Here is a 23577-nt window from a genome sequence, read left to right on the forward strand (position 1 = left end):
GGCTATGATGACTACTTCAAGTGCAAAGGGGATGCCGTCGGCAAGATTGGTTTCTCCTCTTATCAGAAATGCACTGCCGCCATCCGAATGCTTGCATACGGAGTGCCCGGTGATCTCATTGACGAGTACGTCCGTATGAGCGAGTCTACATGCCTAGAGTCCCTGTATAAGTTTTGCAAGGCTGTGATTGCTGTGTTTGGCCCTGAGTACTTGAGAGAGCCGACAGCTGAAGATACAGCCCGTTTGTTGGCGATGAATGCTAGCAGGGGCTTCCCGGGGATGCTTGGCAGCATAGACTGCATGCACTGGGAGTGGAAGAACTGCCCTTCTGCTTGGCAAGGGCAGTATAAGGGACATGTCAGGGCTTGCACTGTCATACTAGAGGCCGTGGCGTCTCAAGATCTCTGGATCTGGCACTCTTTCTTTGGCATGGCTGGATCACACAATGATATCAACGTGCTTCAGCGCTCGCCGGTGTTTGCTAGGCTTGCCGAAGGCGTCTCGGCCTCCTCCAACGCCGGCGCCCCGGCCCCCTCCATAGGCGTCTCGACCGGCCCCTTCTACCGGCGGGCCTCCAGCTCCATGAGCTCTGCCACACCGACATCGACAGGTACAAAACATCTCGGTGAACTCCTCCTCGTACATATACAATCGACGATATAGTGTAATTGATACAAATTCATTGCTTCTGCTATGCTCGTTCTCGCGGTTTGTTGGCCGGTGATGGAGATCACAGATTTTATTGGTTGAACGCGCCAGGTGTATTTGCTCGTGGTTTGTTGTCTTCTTTTACAGGGAATGGAGATGAGTGCCAAGGTTTCAATGAAATGTTGATTCATTTCTGTTTTGTCGAATTTCCGGCACTCAACATGTCCCATTTTTAGCAACGCTCATTTATTTTTTGTAATAATTTCCATATTTACATATGTGCTTTAATGACACAATAATTTACTCTCTTATTTGAAAAGAGGGCAAATGCCATTTTAAACGTACAATTTTTTTAAGACAATAGAACGCAGATGCCCACATACACGCACATACAACCTACCCTTATGAAAGCACGCACACCCTATCCCTATGAGGACCTCCGAGATACTGAGCCGGCACAATATCTTGATATTGACGAAATCATCATTATAGACGTCTTCATAGTCGACGGGCTCCCACTGAACGAACATCGCGGGAAAGGCTGAAATAAATTCATAAAAATGCGAGCACCAATGCTAAGTCTAGCTTGAACCCTGGTGGGTTGGTTCAACAACATGGTACCTAACCATCTTACCTCTTAAGAGGTAAGACTAATATTAGCCGCTAGATTAACAAAAATAGACGGCTCATATCATTTGGGACCATCTTAAAAGAAAGCGTTAAACAAAACATCAATAATTGTTTGTAATACAAATGAATAAATGTTTTAGAGTGCTATAGACTAGCCCGTGCGAATGTAAAATGTATAGTCACGACTAGTAAAATTGAATTACAAATGTCTTTTATGCGTGCTAAATTGACTGACCAACATTGGTTATATGTATATGTGTTGTGTTGGATACAAGTGGATCCACTCGGCGAGCTAGCAGAGGAGGAGCGGCACTGACGATCGACTACGGTTACCTGGAGCGGCATCTGCGAAGATCGGTGGGCATGACGGTGCTGTTGCCGGGGAAGAAGAAGTGTAGACGGCACGAGATGCGCGTCCAAAAGTGAGCCTTGAGGAAGATGCCCACTTTCCAGCGCGCCCGTGCCTTGCCCCGCAGGTCGAACGGCACCATGCCGGCGTTGAGCGACTCGTCCATGGACCGCATCCCAGCTGGGTCCAGTCTCCGTCCCGTCGACACCACGTTGTACTGCAGTGCGAGGGAGCTCTCCGCCGCCACGACGAAAGGTGCTGGCGTCCGCAGGAGAGCCACGTCGACTCCGTGGAATTGCAGGGCGAGGTCGACATGGGAGAAAGTGGCATCCGCCTTGGAGTTGTTGTTCTCGGCCAGGATGGTGATAGGCAGCTGAAGGTACTGGATGGTGCCGTCCTGCTGGGCGTACCGTAGCGCCCCCAGCTGCGCGTCGGAGACCACCAGGTATGGCATCTTGGGCATGTTGAGGAGGTACACGGCGAGCAGCGTGACGCCGATCACGATCATGGCCACGGCGAGCACCGTGCACAGGATCACCATCGCCCACCTGGAGCTCTCGTGATGTGATTTCCGATCCCTCCACCAGGTCCTCCAGCTGCAGGTGGCCGCCTCCACCACGGCTGGCGGCCTCTTGATGCCCTGCTGATCTCTTACTACCTTCGCCTGCTCGACGTCCTGAGAGGCTGGCGGCGGCACCTTGGCGGGGTCCTTCTCATGATCTCCGGCCTGCTTCCGGGACATGTCCGTGAACTGCGTCACGTAGAGCTTGTGGCCCATGACGGGGCCTGTCTCCGTGACGCGCTGGCGGCCATGCAACATCATCATCGACAGCAGGCAGGCGCGGAGAGCCTTCAACCCCATTCCCGAGCTGATCAACTCGATGAGCTTATCCAGCTGGGCCCTGAGGATGTCAATCATGGAGTTGGACTGCTCAAGTTGAAGGTTGTTCCTGGCTTCCACCAGCTTGGTATTGGCTCCTTGGAGGCCCACGCTGTCTGCCAGTGTAATCGCCTGCCGTAAGTCCTCTATGTAGATTTGACGGACTTGCTCAGTGAGCACGGCCTCCGAAATTGGAGACGAAGGGTCAGCTGATCCGGTGCGGCGTATAGTGACCCTAAATTCATGGGAGACGAAGGGTTTTCCGTTGATACTGCACATGTGTGAATGTATTAGTAGACAAACTAATGGAGACATGCATGTACACCCCTTGGTCCCAAAATAAGTGACTCAACTTTGCACTAGTTTTCAGTAATAGATAGTATATGTATTATATACCTATATGTGCAACTGGCGATGATGACCGTCACGTTCTTACTCCTGTGGACGGTAGGGAGGAGGACATCGATCATAATGTTGCGTAGTTCTGCAGCGAAGAGATCGCCAAAGCTGACGGTTACCGAGCCGGTGTTGGTGTCCTTGGTCTGCTGGTAGAGACCGGCGTTCACCTTCTCTATCGTGGAGTCGCCTGGCTTTGGGGACACGGTGAGCTTCAGGTCCTGGACGACAATGCTGAGAAGGCCACCCAGGATCTGCGAGAACGGCTCGCTCATACTCTCCCCGTCCTCGACGAAGTTGAACGTTCCTCCTTTGCTCTTCATTGCGATCTCCCCCAGCACCTTCCATCAAATATACGTGCGGACTAAATTCTATTATATTATGCTAAAGTGTGTATATGACACGTTCACCGGAAAAATAAGATAGTCTAGAAGATCTCACCAAAAGTAAAACATTTGACCATCAAATCTCAGTATTTCTTGTTGATTCTATATATGAGTACCCACATCTCCGTAATTATCATTGGAACCACTTTTGTATGAACATACTGGTTTGTATATATGTGGTTGAGTTTAGTTTATTGAAACTTTGACTACTGATATCTTCTTTATATTTAGATGGGATACGCACAAATAATATTTGTAGATTTTTCTCACATGACAACTTAGCAATAATATTAACTAAGCAAATGAAAAATGAAAAAAAATTGTGTTTAAAGTGGCCTTTTAAGGCTATATATATTGATGTCTAAATCCACAAGTTCTAGGTTTAAAGTGGCCTTTTAAGGCTATATATATATTGATGTCTAAATCCACAAGTTCTAGATAACTATGAGTCCCAGCACGGCTCATTATGCTGATCTCAGCCATCGACTTGTCGGGTTTCATAAACAGGTTTGACGCGCTTCAATTTTATTCGTAGGATTCAAACTGGTCTTATTGTGATTTAAACTTTCAATTTTGTGTAAGAATATATCCAATAGCCAGAGGAAACCGAAGGAGTAATATATATTAATGCGATTCTAAAAAAATGAGCCTTTTTTTATTCATAGGATTTTTTTTTCAGGATTGCACAAAAGTTTGTCTGTAGTGTAAAGAAATCCTGAGGAAAAAACCCTATAGAATTCAATCATACAAATAAAAAAACTTACATATGATTTTCTTTTTATAGATTCCAATACTCTCAAATTTCTATGAAAATCCCCGCAAAAGGAAATTATATGGAAATCCTTTGAATCAAAGAGGCCCTTAGAGACGACGTGTCCCGTGCAATGCGCGGGACACACTGCTTGTTAATTCTATACCTACTATTAAAAGGAGGTGATATTCCTGGTTTCGTCCCACTCCGTTTGGTCCCACTTCAATTAATTTCACATACGCTATTTTGTTTAGTTAGTTGCCACCCGTTCTGGCCCAACGGAGGAAGCCCACTTGTCGGTGCACTATGGCCCAGCTCCGAAGAGCTGGCAAAAAATAAAATTGCCCATGGAAGGGTTCGATCTCATAACCTGCCAACCGGCCACGCACCCATCTAGCGATATGAGAGGATTTCTGTTCTCCTGTTGCAAAGCACGGGCCTTTTTGCTAGGAATTACTAACAAATCAATCAATCAATCAATTGAGGGAGGGAGGATCAAGTATGTCCATGTACCTTGTGGTTGGAGTCTGCACCAAAACCAAACGTGTAGACCGCCACATCGCTGACATCAACGGTCCTAGCATCGCCTTTGTTCTGGTCCCCATCGGACAACACAAAGATGCTGGCAACGCGGCCGCGGGCGATACGGCGGCCGTCGAGGATTTGGTGGCCAGTCTTGAGGCCGGCTTCCATGTTGGTCATGTTGATGACTCCCAGGCCGTCGACGAGATCCTCTAGGTGTGCCTTTGAAGCCTGGGTCATGGATCGAAGATGGCACAGCATCTGAGCGTCGTCGGAGAAGGTGACGATGGAGAGACGGTCGTTGGGGCTGAGCTTCCTGATGACGAACTGCATGGCGGTCTTCATCCTGCCGAGCCTGTTCGCACCCGTCATGCTGTAGCTGATGTCGAGGACAGCCACGAGGTCCAACCCGGAGCGTTCGCTGGTGGAAGATGCGCCGATGAGCTCCAGCAGCACCTGCTGCTTGTGCTCCTGCAGTGGCGCCCTGTTCGTTGCTGTGTGAGGCACCAGCCATACGTTTTGGGCCGTGTCCCGCTGAAGGGTCCCTGCGTCAGTCAGGAAGACGATCGATTGGCAGATTTTGTCAGTGAATGAAATGATGCTTTTATTTATGCTTCCCATAAAAAACTGAATGGAATAAAATCACCTGGTGTATAATATGCATAAGGGACGTTCTGGTCTTCATCGTCAAAATGGAAGGACATCCCGGGCGAGAGATAGCCCCTACTTGCTAGCCAGCTGATGTGTAGTAGCTAATTTAATAATGCCAATTTGATATCGTGTTAATATATATAGGAGAGGATGGAGTGGCATCAAGGGAACGGAGGTTTCGGAGGGAAGTAAGGGAGAGGATGCCAATGTAGGAGCAGGAGTTTGGTATCTTCTTTGCTCTCCATCACAACTTCCTTTTCGGACTTTGCGAACCAACCCGTGGTTGAATGATTAGAGGGATTGTAGTATCCCCGTCTCACCAGGGTTCAAATCCTGATGCTCGCATTTATTTTTGAATTTATTTCAGAATTTTCGACGATGCACATTCAGTGGGTGGAGACGTTCCCATCGACGACGAGGTGCATACGGTGATTTTGTAAATTCCAAGATGATATGCTGGCTTAGTCTTTCGGAGGTGCTCATACGGGTAGGGTGTGCGTGTGTTCATAGGGGTGAATGTATGCGTGCGTGTATGAGCGCTTGTGTCTGTACTGATGTTCAAAAAAAAGGAAAGGATGAGTATTATCAAAGCATGTGCTGGTTGTGTCGGAGAATTCTCATCGGATTTTCAGTGCACTGACGAAATAATTAATTGTACATACTGAAACGATACCCCATAACTATGTACAGTACGTCCCTAAAAAACTATGTATAGTACCTTTTGCTCTGCTATTAGTAAAGACTAGTAGTAGGTCCATGCGCTGCTACGGGCTACAATGCATATACAAATGAATTTAAACAAATAACTAAGATCATTTTCAAGGTCGAAGTTCATTTCTCCCTTGTATGTTTAGGCGTGTTTGGACATCAACCACTACTGCAGGAATGACAAGCAGCGGGGGACGCAAAATGGCTAGCAGTGGCGGGCAGGCTCCCAGGGCCGCCCACCACCGACCTCCCGCCACTCCTATAACCCCATCAGTGGCGGGTGCCCGCCCGCCACCGGTAGATAGTCTGCAGTGGTGGGCACAGAGACTTGCCCGCCGGTGCTTTACTTTGAAGTAGTGGCGGGCGTATTTCTGCGCCTGCCACTGGTTATTAGTCAAATAAATTAAAAAGTTTCACGACAGCGGCACCATTTATGCTGTCATGGTTGCGTTTTTCATACAACACATATCAGAATACATTAATAAGAATAAATGATGACAACATGTTGGTGCATACATAGCTCTAGTTGTTTTCAATCATAACTACAAATGGCCCAACTAATTATTTATAGCTAGGTAGAACAAGACTGACGATACAAACATCCATCAGTTCATTAATCCTGATAATGACAAAGGATTGGACTAGGACCTACTCCTCTCTTTTTGAATAAATTAAAAAAATAAGAATGCCCCTGCATCCCCAAGGTGGATCAGAGAGATCCACTGGTCTCCAATTTCTGGTTTGCACTCATTCAATATTTGCCGCCATTCAAGAATTTTGAGGCGTCCATCTCATGGGTTTGCAGTCGAGTAGGTGCCATTGAAATTGGTCTTTTGATGGCAAATAATTGTCATCTCACTTGTCGCATTCATCGCTGCAGGCACAACAACTCTTTGGAGCTTTTGTTGAAGAACAACATAATAACACAGTAAGCATTGTAGTTTATTTAAGATGGACTAGTGGCTTGCACAGCTTGTGGACTAGTGGTACGTATAGTGTAGTATTGGGACCAGCTTCGTAAGTGCCCTTAAACGACTCAACATCATTAAAAAGAACACAAGATAATTCTCCTCCTCCCAAGTAAGCTCGGGTCCGGCAGTGTAATAGGTCTCATCTACTATATTCCGTATTTGACGTTGAGATAGAAAATAACTTGTAGATTTCTATTAAAATGTTAAGTTATGAGTGAATAACAAATATGTTAAGACTTACGATAGATTACTTAACAAATGTGTTTAAGAAACTTACACGCAGGAAAAATAGGAATCATATCTATTTCCACCCAAATGTCTTGATCAAAATGAGGAAGGGTGTCTTGAGGGATGCCAATATCAAAGATTATAATCATACACTCCTCAAGTCCGTAAGCCTTGCATATTTTTTCCGGTTAGAGCAACCGAAATATGTGTGATCTGTGTGATTGTAGATCTTAGCTTCGAAAATGAAACCATGTTTCGTCTTCAGATAAAAAGTCCTTTGGGCAATGTCCTCTCTGTCTTCGACATGCAGCTTCTCTAGGACATAAGGCCTTGCATAACAGGGGATGCACTAGTCATATTTGAAAATAAACATAAATTACACGTTAAAACAAAAATCTTGAGACATGTTTAGTTAAGAAGGAAATATATGTAGTAAGGACGGCGAGGTCCATCTTTGCCGTGGCACCGGTAAGATAGCCATTCAATAGGACTGCCAATCTTGGCCGTAGTATTGAGCTTAGCTATAGCTCGTCTTTTTCCGCCAAATAAAATACTGGCCGGCTACTCGGCAGCCACGCCATGCCATTGTTTGCTTTATTAATTCTGTTTGCTAAAACAAAGTTTCCATGACTTCTACGGTGAATGTTTTCAGATTTGCAAGTATTGGGCATGTTCTCGAGGGGCACAAGTCACACATCTAGCTAGTTGACTAAACCATTAATGGCATGCACAAAAGCAATATACAGAGATGCGATTTCTTGTTGGTTTATCGAAGCAAGTTTATGCATATTCTTTGAAACAAGCAAATATATATCAATGGTGATATCCCTCCCTCTCCAACAAAGTGGATTTACATGTGACTACGGCTATGATAGGCCAGAAATTACCAAGAGACTCGCTGAATTCATTGGTGTAATCGAGTGCCCGTGCGAAAACAACAAGTTCACTGCCAATATTGCAGTATATCAATATCTACTAGCTAGCGACTTAGTAGATATTTCAAAGAAAACAAAGCTGCAACATGACCAGCCGTCAAATGAAATCTATCGAAATCGCAACACCGTAAGTGATCACAACCTTCGAATTATCTCTTTGTCTTTCTGCCTATCGACCTCACAAGTTTGGCTATTGAATGGATTATTAGAGGCAGGTGGTGGCGAGGTTGAGATTGTGCCGGTCGACCATCTCCACCTCCTCTGCAGAAACATAGTAGGAGCTGCATGACTAGCCCTCCTATATATGGTGCTGCTCGTCACCTGTGTGGATTCATTTGGCTGCACCCGTTTACATAGACGCCTGGCGAGGCAAGTTGAAAACCTCGTGGGTCAGCTCTTTCACCTTTTTTTATCGACATTTCCTAAAAACTAACAAAGGCTTAAAAATATGTATGATCTAAGAAAACTATCAATGGAAGACAAACACCTCGCAAATAAAATAAAATAATAGAAGAAACCATCACGTAGGCCATGCGTCTTATGGTGGGCATCCTAGCTTTATCAACACAGTGCAACACTTTTCTTGCTGCATAAAAGAACTTCCATTACATAAAACAGATTGATAAATCTAGTGACTTTTTTTTGACAAACAAAAGAAAGAAATGTGCGATCAATATTTGGGACCGGAGGTAGTATGTTCTCAAGGAGGAAGCATCACCCATCTAGCTGGTTGACTCAAGCATTCAGTGTATGCATGAAAACAATAGATGGAGAGGTAACCTGAAAAAGAAAAACTACAACAAGTGCTGCTTCTCCATCTATTGAAACTTACCAACAATCGTGAAATAAATTTATAATACAATACTATGTGTATCTATTATGTCATGTATTTTTACAACAAAATTCAATATTTTGCTCAAGAAACAAAAATTGTAAAATCTAGCGTTGATAGAGTCGATGGGCAGAATTGACATCCCAGTTTTATCTACATGTCACTCGTAGTCGTAGCTACATTTGTCTTATTTTGTTCTCTCCTTTGTGTGTGTCATTTCGATTCCAGATTCTTTTTTGAAACAACAGAGCCTCCTCGTCGATTTCTATTAAAGAAACCGCTAACAAAGTTTTCATATATGTGAGCTTAGTATGCTCGTGTCGAGTCTGTCCGTTCATGCATCATCGTGATCAAGTAGTTTGCTTTAGTTACAGGTAAATTTATGGTTTTGCAGAATGATATATGTAGCATGCTCGGCCACTGCTGACTGCTGATCCTTTGCTTAGTGTGTAGGGGCCATACTCCGCCACTTACACACCACTCGGTGGAGCATTGCTCACTTGGCCGATGCAACTGGACCATCGGTTGCATTGATCATGGATGGTGCTCCAACGATACGGTATATGCGGCGGGAAGGCGGCCTGCTATTGCCGGAGACACGATGGCCATGCCGGACACCATAGGAGCGGTTGGAGCCGGCGCTTGGACGCATTGGTTCTTTGTCATCCCAAGATTTTTTGTCGCCACCGGCGACGGCCCGTGGGTGGATTTCGGCGGCGATTCGCTGGCGCCGGCGGCCGGCGGGGGTGTTGGCTATCCATTCTGGCCGGCTCGGAGGTCATCAGTGGCGGCGGCAGGGGCCGGCAGCGGCGGGGGCGGGAGGCAGTGCAGCGCAGGAGGGAGAGGCTCAGTTTTCTTGGCCGCCCAAAGTTGGAGTAAATTTAGGAAATTTTTGAAGGAATAGGGAGTTGAAGTAGCAGTTTTACTCCGTTAAATCTTTTAGGGGATCGGCTAGGTCTACCATAAGGGAGTAGACCGAAAATTTTACTCCCTTATGGCCTTTTAGGGGGTCGGTTAGAAATGCTCTTATGCAGTGTTCCACATATGTATAGGTATTAATTTTGGGTGCCTCGGTGGTGTTGGGACTGTTCATGGAAGCTGCTGTAACAAGAGACTCAGCTTGCTACGACCAGAGACGCCGTGTGCTCGTTGCGAACGATAGTATCAGTCGGTGCAGCAACCAGAGAAGCAGCTTGCTATGATGAAACACACAATGTGCTGCCGACGTGAGCAATGGTGCGATGATAACCGACGAGGAGGATGGCCAGGATCGGCACCAGGCGATGCAAGCGTCGTGGACGGCCTGGTATATTTTTCAGGGCATGGCCGGCCGGGGCACGAGGCTTCCAAGAACACGTGGCGAGACAGCGAGCGACCGGCCAAGATTGAGATCAGTCGCCCGATCCCAATCGCTATATAACCTTATTATTAAAAATACATGCACGGATTCTCAAAATAAAAATAAAAATACACAAACGCATGGAGGACAACATCTTGTTCATGAACAAGTGGCTAAGTAACCGTAATCTTCCCATAAAAAAAAGTAATCGTAATCTTGAAATAAATCTATCAACACCTGCTATCTATGCCTAAGTAATCGTGAGGACCTTGAAAGACATCAATCAATCTATCTAGTATCTAGTTGAGGCGGTGAAGGGATTAATATCTGAGGAGGCGGCAGAGGGTGGGTCGGTCCTGATCATGCCGGTCCACCACCTCCACCTCCACCGGCGATCCTGGTTTTCCCAGTAATATAACAACCCGCTGCTGCTCCTGCCACGCTGCTCGTCCTCGTCCAGCCCTTTGTTCATGATCTTGATGTAGTTCTTGAAGTGGCACTTGTCCTCCTCCATGCACCTCTGCAGCGCCGCGGTGGCCTTGATGGACCGTTGCACGTCGGCGACCTTCTTCCTGCTCTGGCAGCCGATCTGTGCCCAGCGGAACTGCTCGCCGCAGTTGCCTTTCTCCAGTGGCGGATCCAGGACCCAGGCCGAGGGGGGGGGGGGGGGGGGGGGGGGGGGGGGGCTGGACCCTGGGCCCTGGGCGTGAAGAAGCAAAACTGCATTGAGTACAGCATCATGAACACTGTAGTAGCACTGTAGCTAGCCTAGGGCCTGGGGCTTAGCCAAATCCTGTGTCCGCCCCTGCCTTTCTCCATGTCCATCTTCACCACCACCCGCTGCGTGTGCCGGTACGACAGCTGGTTGCTCATGTAGTTGCCCATCTCGATCGTTTAATTGGCCGGCTATGGAGTACCTAGCTAGGTTCCTTTACTGTCGATCGATGGCGTTGATGCGTAGCTCCTGGCCGGGGACGTCGACATAATATATATAGCAGACATCCATGACGTGTGAACCACGGACAAGAGTTGGAAATAGTCTTGGACAAGTTGATCGATCGATGTTAACTTGCCTGCATGTTGTTGTAGTTACGTACGTGAAGTTTAGTAAGAGACTTCTTTTGTTTGGTCAAGTTTGATTATAAACTTCATTGTATACGTCAACATACGTGTGGTATAGTAGTGTCCCCGATTAAATTAGCTTTTTCTTAGTAACCCCCGATTAAATTAGCTGGCTAGCCGGTAGTTTGGGTGGATCATATCGGCACAGCTATGTCTCCCCTACTGCAAGACCGAGTACCGTCTCGCAATAGACACTAGGATGGGCTGGCCCAATAACGCTAGTTCGGTATTTTTTTTTACCGAATAATGCTGGTTAGGATGGTTTGGAAGAAAGCTTCAATGCGAGTTTGGGTAGTCCGCTGTTTTGGTTGTGTCTGTTCTGTTTTTTTTTTTGAGGAAAGACAGTAGGGGGAAAACCCCTACTGCAAAATCATATATCTATGTAAATGGGAGGTTTACATAGACATATCAACTTACAACACATCACACAAGGAGTCAGCTCAACCTGATGTATGGCTGCTCCATCAAAAGGGAAAGAATAAGCTATACAATAGAAGTACAAAACGTGATGAGAGCAGTTCTATGTGCTGCTTTAACTCTATGTTGCAGAAGAGAGAAGTCTTCTTTGAACCGTGTGAGCCAGGATCCAACACTGGGGGCCAGGCCTCTGAAGTGTTGATTGTTCCTCTCTTTCCAAATGCTCCATGCTGCGGTTAGGAAAGTTTCATAGAAGAATGGGTTCGGCCAGCTTCCTTTTGTGTGTTGTAGAAGGTCAAGGCGGCAGGAGAAAGTTGGCCAAGAAATGTTGAGTCCCGCCCAGCAGCTTTGACTAAAAGGGCAAGAGAAGATCATGTGATCTACTGTCTCCTCAACATGGTGGTTGCATAGACCGCAATTGAAGTTGTTGCCAATGTTGTAATGCCTCCTCTTCAATATATTGCGAGTGTTGAGTCGATCATGGAACATGAGCCAACCGAAAACTTTGATTTTCATAGTGCATCTTGACTTCCAAAGTTGGTGAAATGCTTGGTGGGAATCTCCATCCCTGAAGTAATTGTTGTAGTAGTCCTTTGGTTTGTAAAGCGTAGCCTCCCAAGAGTAGTGCCAAACATCATGCATAGATGTCGATGGAGAGGTCCACGTTGTTTGTCGTTGGATGTCCTGGATCTCATTAAGAGCCAGGGGCGATAGAGGAAGGTGAAAGGTTGTACGCATGTCCATGGAGTTCATCATCTCAGCCACGGAAATATCCTCATGCATGGCAAAAGAGAAAGCACGAGGATGCGAGGTTTGCAGCACTTCTTCCTGCCAGAGATCTTTCCAAAAGAGTGCCGACACGCCATGTACTATTTGAACGCTAGAAACGCCACGATAGACGTGAGTCAGTTTGAGAATGTCCTTCCACCAGAACGACCCAACAGGGGCAACATCATGAGGAATTTTGCCATCATAGTGGTTGTCCCAGATTAGGCTGACCTAGGGCACATCGAGCTTGTTGTAGAACTTGTGTAGAAATTTTAGAAGCAGAGCCTCATTATGAACTCTCAGATTGATCACTCCTAAACCCCCAATCTTCTTTGGCCGACAGACTAGATCCCAGGCAGCCAGTGAGTTACACTTATCACCTTGTTCTGTTTTCTTAGTCCAGAGGCATATGCGTCGGATTTTGTCAAGGATCTCGATGAGCTTCGGAGGAAATTTGAGAGTACACATGGCAAACACCATGAGTGACGTGACCGAGGCATTCAACCAAGATAGCTTGCCACCGTACGACATCAATGCAATAGTAGGTGTCAGTTGTCGCTCTAATCTGCAGACTAGGGGCATAAACTCTTGGAGCATAGGTCGAGTGGTGCCCATTGGGAGGCCAAGATAAGTAAATGGCATCGTCCCAACAGCACACCCAAAGATGCCAGCAAGATTGGCTGTAGCAGCTGCATCCAAATTAATCGGGATCAACGTGGATTTGTGAAAGTTGATCTTGAGGCCAATCGAGGAGGCATAATCAGTCAAAATCTGCTTAACCAGAGTGGCTTGGCGAGTGCATGCAGGGAGGACAATAAGCGTGTCGTCGGCATATTGAAGGACTGGGTAATCAGTTTGCCCAATACATGGAAACGGAAGATCAAGTCTGCCTTGATGGAAAGTATCATTAATAGCTGCTTGAAGCAACTCTGCAGCTAGGACAAAGATTAACGGCGACAGCAGGTCGCCCTGTCTGACCCCACACCTGCAAGGGAATTGTCGGCCGGGTACACCATTCAAGAGGACCGAAGATCGTCTGGAGGAGAAGAGGCAATTAATCCAGGATATCCATCGTTCATTAAAGCCCATATGCCTCATTATGTTAATCATGGGAGCATGTGCAACTATGTCGAATGCTTTGGCAAAATCAAGTTTAAGTAGGATGATCTCCCTTCCAGATGCATGGCATTGATAAATGTATTGATAAGCCCAAGCAAGGCAATCTTGTATGGTTCTTCCCTTGAGGAAGCCATATTGGTTTCGGTGGACTAGTTGGAGAATAATACGTTGCAATCGATTGGCGAGAAGTTTCGTCAGTAACTTTAGGCAGCAGTTAAGCAAAGTGATCGGTCTGTAGTCGTTAACGGTCGTGGGCGCATTTACCTTGGGGATCAGAGTGATGTGGCCATCATTGATGCTGGTGATGTCAAGGTTTCCCTCATAGAATTGGGAATAGAGCGAGTAGAAGTCATGTTTGATGATTGGCCAGCAAGCGTTGAGAAACGCGCCACTAAACCCATCAGGCCCTGGTGCACGATCAGGTGGCATTTCCTTGACAACTCCATCAATTTCTTTTGGAATGAATGGTTCAGTAATAAGTTCCAGGTTGTTGGCTCGTTGGAGGTAGCAGGCAAATCGAATTTCATATCGCATTGTGCAGTGGTTCCAAGTCTGGACTTGTATGTGGAGTGCAAAAGAGCTTCCTTTCCAGGGTGGTCATCGATCACACGATCATCATCAGTTCGAAATGAGGCGATATTGTTCTTACGGTATCGTTCAGCCGCTATCGCTTGAAAAAACTTTGTGTTTTCGTCACCAAACTTGATCCAACGTATGGTGCAATGCTTTTTCTAGTAGAGCTTCTAGTATTTGAGTAACCTGAGGAGGTGAGCTTTAAGGATTTTCCTGAAGTTTGTTTCTGGAATTGTGAGACTACGCTTATTTTCCAATTCATCAATATCAGCAAGGACCTCATTACAGTTAGCGATTGCAATAGTAAGTCGAGAAATGTTCTTACTCCAAGCCTTGAGAGCATGATGGAGGGCTTTGAACTTGTGAGAAAGAGTGGCCGCAGCATTTTTATTGGATACTGGTTTGTCCCAAGTTTGTTGCACAACCTCCATAAACCCCGGATGCAAAATCTAGTATGATTCAAATCTAAAAAGCTTACTCTGAGGGATGTTGGTTTCAATGGTAACCACACAGGGTATGTGATCTGAAACTGGCTTGCCAAGTGGTTTCACAAGAGTTTTGGGATACGAGTGGGTCCAGTGTAAAGAGGTGAAGAACCAATCTATTTGTTCCAATAGTGGATCAGGTTGCATGTTACTCCATGTAAAGGATCTACCTTGGATCAGGAGCTCAATAAGTTGTTGCTTGTGTATAACATCATTAAAAGTAAGCATGTCATTTAGATTCCCTCCCGGTTTATTACGGTTATCAGGTGCGCGTATGTAATTAAAATCACCTAAGAGTAACCAATCTTGGTCATTATGAATCTGGACGTCATATAGCCAAGACGTAAATGCCAAACGATCGTCACCCGCACACGGTCCATAAATATTAGCGAGCGACCAGGTCTGTGAGGATTGGGTGCTGACGAAACTGACCACTAATGCAAAGACATCAGAAAACACGGCCGTGCCCACAAATAACGTGCTTTTCCAAACAGTAAGGATACCACCAGAGGATCCGCGGGAGGGAATAAAAGCAAAGCAATCAAATTGTTCAGGGAAACAAGTTTTAAGGAACGCAAAAGATACTTCAGGCATTTTAGTCTCCTGCAAACAAACTACCGCACAATCGCTTGAAAAGATGGCATTGGAGAGAGCCAACTGCTTCTTCTCTGAGTTGAGACCCCTGATGTTCCAAGATAGTACGTTCCAGCATCGCAGAGGTGACATGGCAGAACTAGTTACTCCTGGGAAGAAGAGGCCAGCTGCCCCTAATCATCAGAGGGGTTAGCCGTTGACGCAGTAGCACGCAGTGCATCAGGTGTAAGTTCTGCTTCAGGAATGGCACACCTGTTGACACCAATCTCGACTAAAGTGGAAATTGGGGTAGGAGGAGGGACTGCATCATCAGTTCTAGGTGCGTTGCTGGACGAACCAATCGAGGGCATAAGGTGAGGCCTAACCTTGTGAAAGTGCGTTATATCGACTAGAGGGGGGGTGAATAGGCGATTTTTATGAAAGTCTTCAAAACAATTGAAGTTTCAAAGACAAACGATAGAAATAAACCTATTACCATGCAGCGGAAGGTAGACTACACTAGGTAAACCATAGTCATGTATTCAATGAAGTGAAAGCACAATGACTAATAGCAGCTAGGTAGTAAGGATCAGGCAGGAAGATATTAAGAAGCCAAACAGATCACACAGTCACTCAGTGAAGACAAAAGATAGTGCAAACATACAATGACTTCACAAGGAGTAACAGTAAGTAAGGAGAAAGGAAGGATGAAACCAGTGACTCGTTGAAGACAATGATTTGTTGGACCAGTTTCAGTTGCTGTGACAACTGTACATCTGGTTAGGGCGGCTAGGTATTTAAACCTTAGGACACACAGTCCCGGACACCTAGTCCTGAACACGCAGCTCAGGACACCCAGTCCTCACCGTATTCCCCTTGAGCTAAGGTCACACAGACCTCGCCCAATCACTCTGGTAAGTCTTCAAGGTAGACTCCCAAACCTTCACAGACTTCGTTCACCGGCAATCCACAATGTCTCTTGGATGCTCAGAACGCGACGCCTAACCGGCTGGAGGATGCACAGTCCTCAAGTGTAATAAATCTTCATATCACACAGACAAGAAGACTTAAGTGATGCCTAATTCTCTTTGGCTCTGGGTGGTTAGGGCTTTATCCTCGCAAGGAATTCTCTTTCAAAGGCTTCGAGGTGGGTTGCTCTCAAATGACAAAAGCCGTACTCTGAATCTGAGCAGCCAACCGTTTATGGTTGTAGGGGGTGGGCTATTTATAGCCACTAGGCAACCCGACCTGATTTGTCCGAAATGACCCTGGGTCACTAAGGAACTGACACGTGTTCCAACGGTCAGATTTCAAACTCACACGGCAACTTTACTTGGGCTACAAGCAAAGCTGACTTGTCCGACTCTGGACAAGATTCACTCTCATAGTCTTCACTCGAAGACATAGGTTTTGTTTAAGCATCACTTCAGTCATTCTGACTGGTTCTCTTGGACCCCACTTAACAGTACGGTGGTTCCTATGACTCAACACATAAGAAAAAGAACTACGAAAGATCTAAGTCTTCGAACTCCATAGGCTTCATGCGGTGTCTTCTTTTGTCATAGTCTTCAATGTGAATATCTTCATTTACCACCTTTGACATCAATGTCTTCATACATTTTTAGGGGTCATCTCTGGTAGGAAAACCGAATCAATGAGGGACTTCTACCTGTGTTATCCTGCAATTCTCACAAACACATTAGTCCCTCAACTAGGTTTGTCGTCAATACTCCAAAACCAACTAGGGGTGGCACTAGATGCACTTACACCTTGGAAGAGGCAACATGCGTGTCCCTGGGAGCATCCGAGCATGTGTCTTGAAGCCGTCGTATTTGTTGGACCGCAAGCTGCGCTTGACTTCAGCAGTAGAGATGGGGGCAGTAGCCTTAGCACGCCTGGTTTGCTGCCCACTGGCAGTTGGTGGAGCCACAATGGCAGTCATAGAAGTGCCAGTTCCAACCGCAGATTCAGATAGAACAGAAGCCGATAATGGTTAAGTGATCGGTTCAGACAGAATGGTGCTAGGCCCAACAGTAGGTTCAGAAAGTGCCTGCACTGCAACATTGTTCTGCCCCACATTTTCTTCAGTAATCTCTTCAATGACCACCGAGGAGGTGTTAAGCATGGCCCGATTTCCAGACCGTAACTGAGAGAAGTGAAGCCCTGCATCATCCAAAGAAACTCTGACCACTACAGCAGCACTATTGTTCCTCAGACCATAACCTTCTCTCCAGGGGCCAATATTTGTGATGATCGGGCGCATGGCAGTGAAGATGAAACTGTTAAGCTACTGCCTTGGAATGGGCTCATTCAGAAGAATGGCTAAAAGTTCATCTCCCTGTGTAGACAGACTGAACCGCAGCCCACGAGCATGAACATCCACTGTCACTGTCAGAGAATCAGGCACCACAATGGCATCAGAGAGAGCAGCCTCCATGGAGGGCAGAATCCCAAGATCAGGCTGAGAAGAACTAGAGATGTCAGAGGCAATAATATAATCATTCCAGGTTTGAAAAGGGTTGTCAGTGATGTTGTCCACCGGCACTAATCCATGCTGGACTGTCAGTCCTTGAGCAAAAAGCCACGCCTGATAATTCATCAAGTGAGGGGGCATGGGGGGCAACTACACAGGTTGAGGATCCGGCCATTGGCCCCAACCTCCATTGGCTTGCTCATTCTGCCTTTGATCATTAGTGTCATTGTTTTCAGCTTGAGGCGCTCCATTCTGAACCAGCCAATTATGGACTTGTTGCTGGTATAGCTGCTCAGCCGTGAGCTCCGGGCAAAACTGAGGGTGAGGGTTACCGTCAGGAGGAGGAGGTTCTTCCCCCACAGGCGGCACCTCGGGCAGTAAGCCGTTCCAGTCATTGCTGCGTAGGATGGTGACCTGCACTGTCCAACAGTCACGGGCACCTCCAAGCTGCCACACCATGAAGCTCTTAGGGATTAGACGGAGACGAAGAACACGCGCCTTGATCAACATGAACCTACGATCTTGCCGTGGATTATACCAAGAAACCAGGGACCCATATCCACCTAGAGCTTTGGTAATGTAATAATCCGTTTGATAATCATACGGGAACCCAAAGAACATCAGCCAGACTTCCGGACCAAACAAAGTAGTACGGCGATTGAGCGCCTCATTGTGAGGTAGAAATGAAATCAGCAAATCTTCAGACTCTAACTCAATAGGTGTGGCTACTGCAGTATCTCTCAGGAAAGAATCCGCGAACCCAAAGATCGCAATCCTGAAGGGATGGGCACTGACCTCAATGGTGAAGAGCTGCAGTTCATGAAGCACTGCCACGATCTGATTGCGGATGATGGTCTGGCGATGCAGAGGCACGTATTGGCTGGATTCAGCAATCACCAAGAAGTCATGGTTGAGAGGAGCGATGGGTCCAACCACCATGCCGCTGCGAACCACACGATCTGCCGGGCCGGGCTCGACGGCGGACCCCAGCGGGAGGAATGGGACCGGATTCAGTGGGTAGTTGGCCATGGTCGATGGAGCAGAGAGGCGGAGTGGCATCAATGGTGATGGGACGGAGTAGAGCGAGGGCTTTTGGGTTTTCGAGGTGGAAGGCATAGCGTGAGGGGGGGGGGGTCGAGGCGGCTGTGTGTTTTTGACTATGCACCTCCACCTCTTTTGGAATTTGAGCCTCCTGCAGGCTCGGACCACGTGGCCATAGAAGCCACATGTAGCACATCGGATGGACGGCTTGGATGACCGAGCAGGTTTGTCAACAGAAATGGGTGTTCCAGAAGATCCGGAGTGATTGATCAAGTTGTTGCCAATTGATGGAACTTGCCTAGTAAATTGAGGGGCCATGGCACGCTTGGGGCAATTAAATGCTTTATGATCCGGTCCGGAGCAGTTAATGCAAATAATCCTTGCTTCACAATTGATCCGGGTGTGCCCCCACTGCAGACATTTGGAACATAATGCCGCCCAATTAGTGGCAAGATTTTCAATATCTTGTTGAGAATAATGGGCATGCGCTAAATCCACTTTATGTCGTGCCTTTAGCCGGGGTGGCCAAACCTCATGAGTAGGGCATATTTTAAGGCCGATTTCAAAAAACAGAGAGGGAGCGGAGCGTAGGGAAAATTCAGCGAACAATTAAATTCACCAAGGGTTAGGAATTCAATGACTTGATTGTCCTCATATTGCGCCTGGGCCAAGTAATGGTGCATTAATGCATTGCGATTAGTGCCCGTAGCCAAAATTATGCCCGAATTTTGAGCCGGGGCAAGAGAGCCAAACTGAATGTGTTCATCCTGAACCAATGATGATGAAGCTTCATGGGCATTTTTGTTTGAAAAATTCCATTTATCCATCTTAATAAGCCCAAAGTTGCTAAGAACTTTCACAGAAGAATGATCCAAGTCTCCTTTCCGAGTAAGAAATTCCAGAGAGGATTTTAGAGCAATGGGTTTCCGGTCCACGATTTTTCAACCAGCTCAGTATCAGCATGCCAATGACGATCAATAGAATGAGCTTTAGCAAAACGTCCATTGAACAGATGGAAATGGCAAACAAAGTCAGGCCAAATACGGCCTTTGAGACCATAGACAAAATGTCCCACTTTGTTATTAGCCATAGAGAAGCGACAGGACCGGGCATTAATCTGAGACACCCTAAAGCCAGAAGAAATCCCTCCAAGACAGCATTGCAAGGCAATCCCCACTGTTTCAACATCAAGAGGAAAGGAGGCCGAGGAGAAGGAAACGACCAAAAAGAAATCTTTGGCGTCTCGGGAAGGAGAGAAATGAACAGTGGACCCAAATTTCCTTCTCACCTGGTCTGCAAGGGCAAGGCCCGGGGCAAAATCCCAATGCAGCAAGCTTTCCCTGGATGATGGAGCTATAAATCGCCATTGTAGGTGTTAAGCAGGTGGGAGAGAGAGGAGAGGTGGGAGAGAGGTGTGAGAGCCATTTGGCAGCTTCTTCTTCAGTTAGTTGAACGGAGCTGTGACCGTGTCTGTTCTGTTTGGCCATTCTTTGGCTAGCTATGACTGTAATAGACTTAATGTGATAGTGTTACCAGGTTTTCGCCCCATGGCATCCGTTTCGATGGCGAGCAGATGTGGTGGGTTTCCTAGTAATGCTTGAACTCGCTTTACCCCTCTTTCCCTCCTCCTGTCAACTTGAACTGGTCTGTATTTCCGTTCTTCAGTAATGGAAAGGGGTAATGCCCGGTTCAAAAAAAAAAAGAAAAAAAAGTAAGCATCTGTGTTTGGAATGTTCGGGTTTTTCTTTTTTGCGCTTTTCTATATGGGTTTTATCTTTTTCTCGATTTTCTAAATTTATTTTTCATTAAAATTATCTTTTTTATATTTTCAAATATCTTCAATTAAGAGTTAACTTTTTAAATACACATTTAACATATTTTTTAAAAATGGTGAATTCGTTTTAGGTACACATTGAACATTTTTTAAACACATAGTCAAAATTTGTCAAATGCACATTGAACATTTATATATATAGGCGGATCAATTTTCAGATACACATTGTAGATTTTCGAAATACATGTTGAACATTTTCCAAACTCACGTGAACATTTTTCATGAATCCCGGGAATTGACTTTTTGTAGAACATAGGAACATATATAATGTGTTTATGAACATTTTTTAAACGATGCACAGTTATTTTTGTATATGTTATGAACAGTTTTTATAAACAACTCAGACATTTTTTTCCAGTCGATGAATACTTTTAAGAAATGTCATGATCATTTTTTAAACGTGTGAATTTTTTTAATGTGATGAATAATTTGCAAAAAATAAGAACATTTCTAACGTATTAATCAAAACTAATTTATTTTCCTGAACATTAAAACATCATGAACAATTTTTTAATACCTGAACCTTTCACTCAATTTTTTGAACATTTTGCAAAATGCTGAATATTTTTAAAATTTGTGCGAGCAACTTTTTATGTTACAAAAACATTTTTTTAATGTGTGGTGAACATTTTCTAATTTTTTTTTGTTTAACTAAATGATTTTTTAGAAATAGCTACATTCATCTGCTTGATATTTTTAATCGCATAATTGTCACGGAAAAGACACGTGCCACTAGTCCTTAGATTATTAGTGGTGTATGTCCAACACTCCACGCCACCGATATAAATTTTAGATTTTAAAAAATAGTGAACAATTGCATGTCGGTGTAGTGCTGATGAATCATTGGAGATTATGTCGGTGTAGTGATATGTGACAGGTAGCTGCACAACTGGCTTTCACCTCGTCATTTGGATCAAGCCGAAAGACCGACCCACACGGATAGACCGTGCCGGGCTGGAAACCATAGGTAGGTCAAGATGATGAGACTGGCTGGGAGTGTCGTGGAGGAGAGATTGGAGACACAGGGGAGCTAGGTGAATGGGGGGATGGGGAGGGGTTAGACCTTATTAATAGTTTGTGGTATCGTCTACACGCCAATAGTAAGTGTTCTGCTAGTTGTGTGCCACTTGTGCCTCCTGCCATACATACACTCAATAATTGAGCCGAGCTCTTTCTACATATTTTAGGCCCTTTTCTTTTTCCTCATCTCCTTTCTATTCTTCCTCTACTTCAGTTATTTCCGCTCTTCATTCCCTTTTACCACCCTGCGATTATTCCTCCTCTTCACTTCAATTTCTTCTTTTAATTCTCCCCCCACTCCATTTCCCCCCTTCTCTCTCTTCTCCACTTATCCCTCCTCTCTCACCGTTGTGGCAGGAACGGTGCCAATGGACCATTTTGATCGAGGGTGCAGGAATGGGACTTATTCACCACTTACGTGGCCGACCTCCCCATCGTGGCCTATGCAGACCCTGCACGGAAAATCATTGAACTACAGCACCACGGTGCTTGTGTGCAGGAGACTGGCGAAATTAAATGGTCCATTGGCATTACATTGCGAGTTTATACTGTCGTATTCTAGCTAGTTGCTTGTGTGCAAGAGATTGACGAAATTAACACCAATGCAAGGTCAGTTTGGTGGTTGTGACCAGATGTCACATCCCTAGTTCTGGTATGACCTAGGCTAGCCTTCATGTTTGCATCATGTTTAAATTCCATTTAAATTTGAAATGGGGATTTGGAAAATCTTCAGAAATCATTATGGAAATGACCCAGATAAAAATTGCTCCAAAAGGGTACAAGAAAATGTTGATGTTACTCTCTGAAAATATTGGTCAGAGGTAAAAATCAAACCAATATTTTTAGGAGCTCATAAGTATTTATTTTGGGCACTTGGAATTAATCCAGTAATTATTTGCGTTGTATAAATATTTATATATATATATATATATAAAATATTGTCCAATAATTCTGAATTTTGATGAGAGGCTTTGGAATAATCCCTTAGGCCCCTGCAAAAATTGTCAGAAGAAAATAAAATGATTTAGTATTTTATTAAATCAGAAACAAATATTACAAAATAGAAAAGAAAACAAAAATGGAGAAAAACTCACCTGGCCTTACCTGCCTGGCAGCCCAGCTGGCGGCCCAGCTCCTCTAGCCGGCCCAGCCGACTGGCGATGCCAGTCGTCCTCCACCTCCAGCCAGGAGGACCCGCGCGCGTGGCCGCCGCGCGCGAGCACACGCCGGCCACCTCCTGCTTCCCCGCTTGCCGCTGGAGGCACCCGACGACGCCACGCACCCCCCCCCCTGAACACCGCTCACTCTCCCTAGCCCTCTCCTCTCCTCTCCCTCGCTTTCTCGCTCACGGCCGAGCGCTGCCGTCGCCACCGGCCACCGTTGCCGCAGCCATCGCCTCCCCCTCGCCCTCTCTCCGTGTCTGCGAGCTCCGCCAGCTCGCCCTGAAGCTCTCCGTCGAGCCACGCGCCTCGGGAGGCCCTGGAGCGCCTCCATCGCCGCCGTCTTCATCTCCGGCCGCCGTGGATCCCCATCGCCGCCCCGCCGTCTTCAGTGCATCCCCGAGCTCGCCGTCAAGCCACCGAGACCACTGTGAGTTGCTGCTTCTCCTCCCCCTCTTCGTTTGCTCGCTTGCGCGCCGTAGCCGCTGCCTCGCCGATGACCGTGACCATCGCCGCCCGAGCTCGTCGCCGACGCAGCTCCGGTGACCAAATTGTCGCCCTGGCGAGTCCAAACCTCTCCCCGCACCCCGTAGAGCCTCGCTAGTGCATCCGCTCGCCCGCTAGCACGCCGCAGCAGCAAGACCACCGATGGCCGAACTCCGGCGGCCGCAAAAGAGCTCGCAGCCGTCGGCTCAGGCCACCCCAGCTCCCCCCGTTCGCTCCATTAGATGCGCCGCATCGCCAGCTAGCCGTAGCAGCAAACCAC

General features: G+C 46.3%; 1 protein-coding gene across 2 annotated transcripts; it reads right to left on the minus strand.

Moving 5' to 3' along the window:
* Positions 1 to 992: 992 nt before the first annotated feature.
* Positions 993 to 5370, minus strand: LOC123131575 (probable E3 ubiquitin-protein ligase WAVH2). Of its 2 annotated transcripts, XM_044551222.1 has the most exons (4): positions 5209 to 5370; positions 4554 to 5107; positions 2904 to 3244; positions 995 to 2778 (listed from the first exon to the last, which is right to left on the minus strand). In XM_044551222.1, exons 1-4 carry the CDS (start codon positions 5264 to 5266, stop codon positions 1608 to 1610), a joined length of 2124 nt encoding a protein of 707 aa, XP_044407157.1. In that variant the 5' UTR covers positions 5267 to 5370; the 3' UTR covers positions 995 to 1607. The 2 variants fall into 2 exon arrangements, with proteins under 2 accessions (XP_044407156.1, XP_044407157.1); XM_044551221.1 differs by lacking the exon at positions 5209 to 5370 and having other exon boundaries at positions 993 to 2778; positions 4554 to 5198.
* Positions 5371 to 23577: the final 18207 nt, after the last annotated feature.

The sequence above is a fragment of the Triticum aestivum genome, chromosome 6A (genome assembly GCF_018294505.1).
Source record: "Triticum aestivum cultivar Chinese Spring chromosome 6A, IWGSC CS RefSeq v2.1, whole genome shotgun sequence".
Classification (NCBI taxonomy): domain Eukaryota; kingdom Viridiplantae; phylum Streptophyta; class Magnoliopsida; order Poales; family Poaceae; genus Triticum; species Triticum aestivum.

Bases quoted from the DNA above. Each gene is read 5' to 3' on its own strand.
- LOC123131575 (XM_044551221.1), bottom strand. From the start codon at position 5,183: ATGGGAAGCATAAATAAAAGCATCATTTCATTCACTGACAAAATCTGC. The intron at 3,245-4,553 runs GTACATGGACAT...ATTTGATGGAAG, and splicing joins GTGCAGACTCCAACCACAAG to GTGCTGGGGGAGATCGCAAT. The intron at 2,779-2,903 runs GTATATAATACA...ACACATGTGCAG, and splicing joins ATCGCCAGTTGCACATATAG to TATCAACGGAAAACCCTTCG.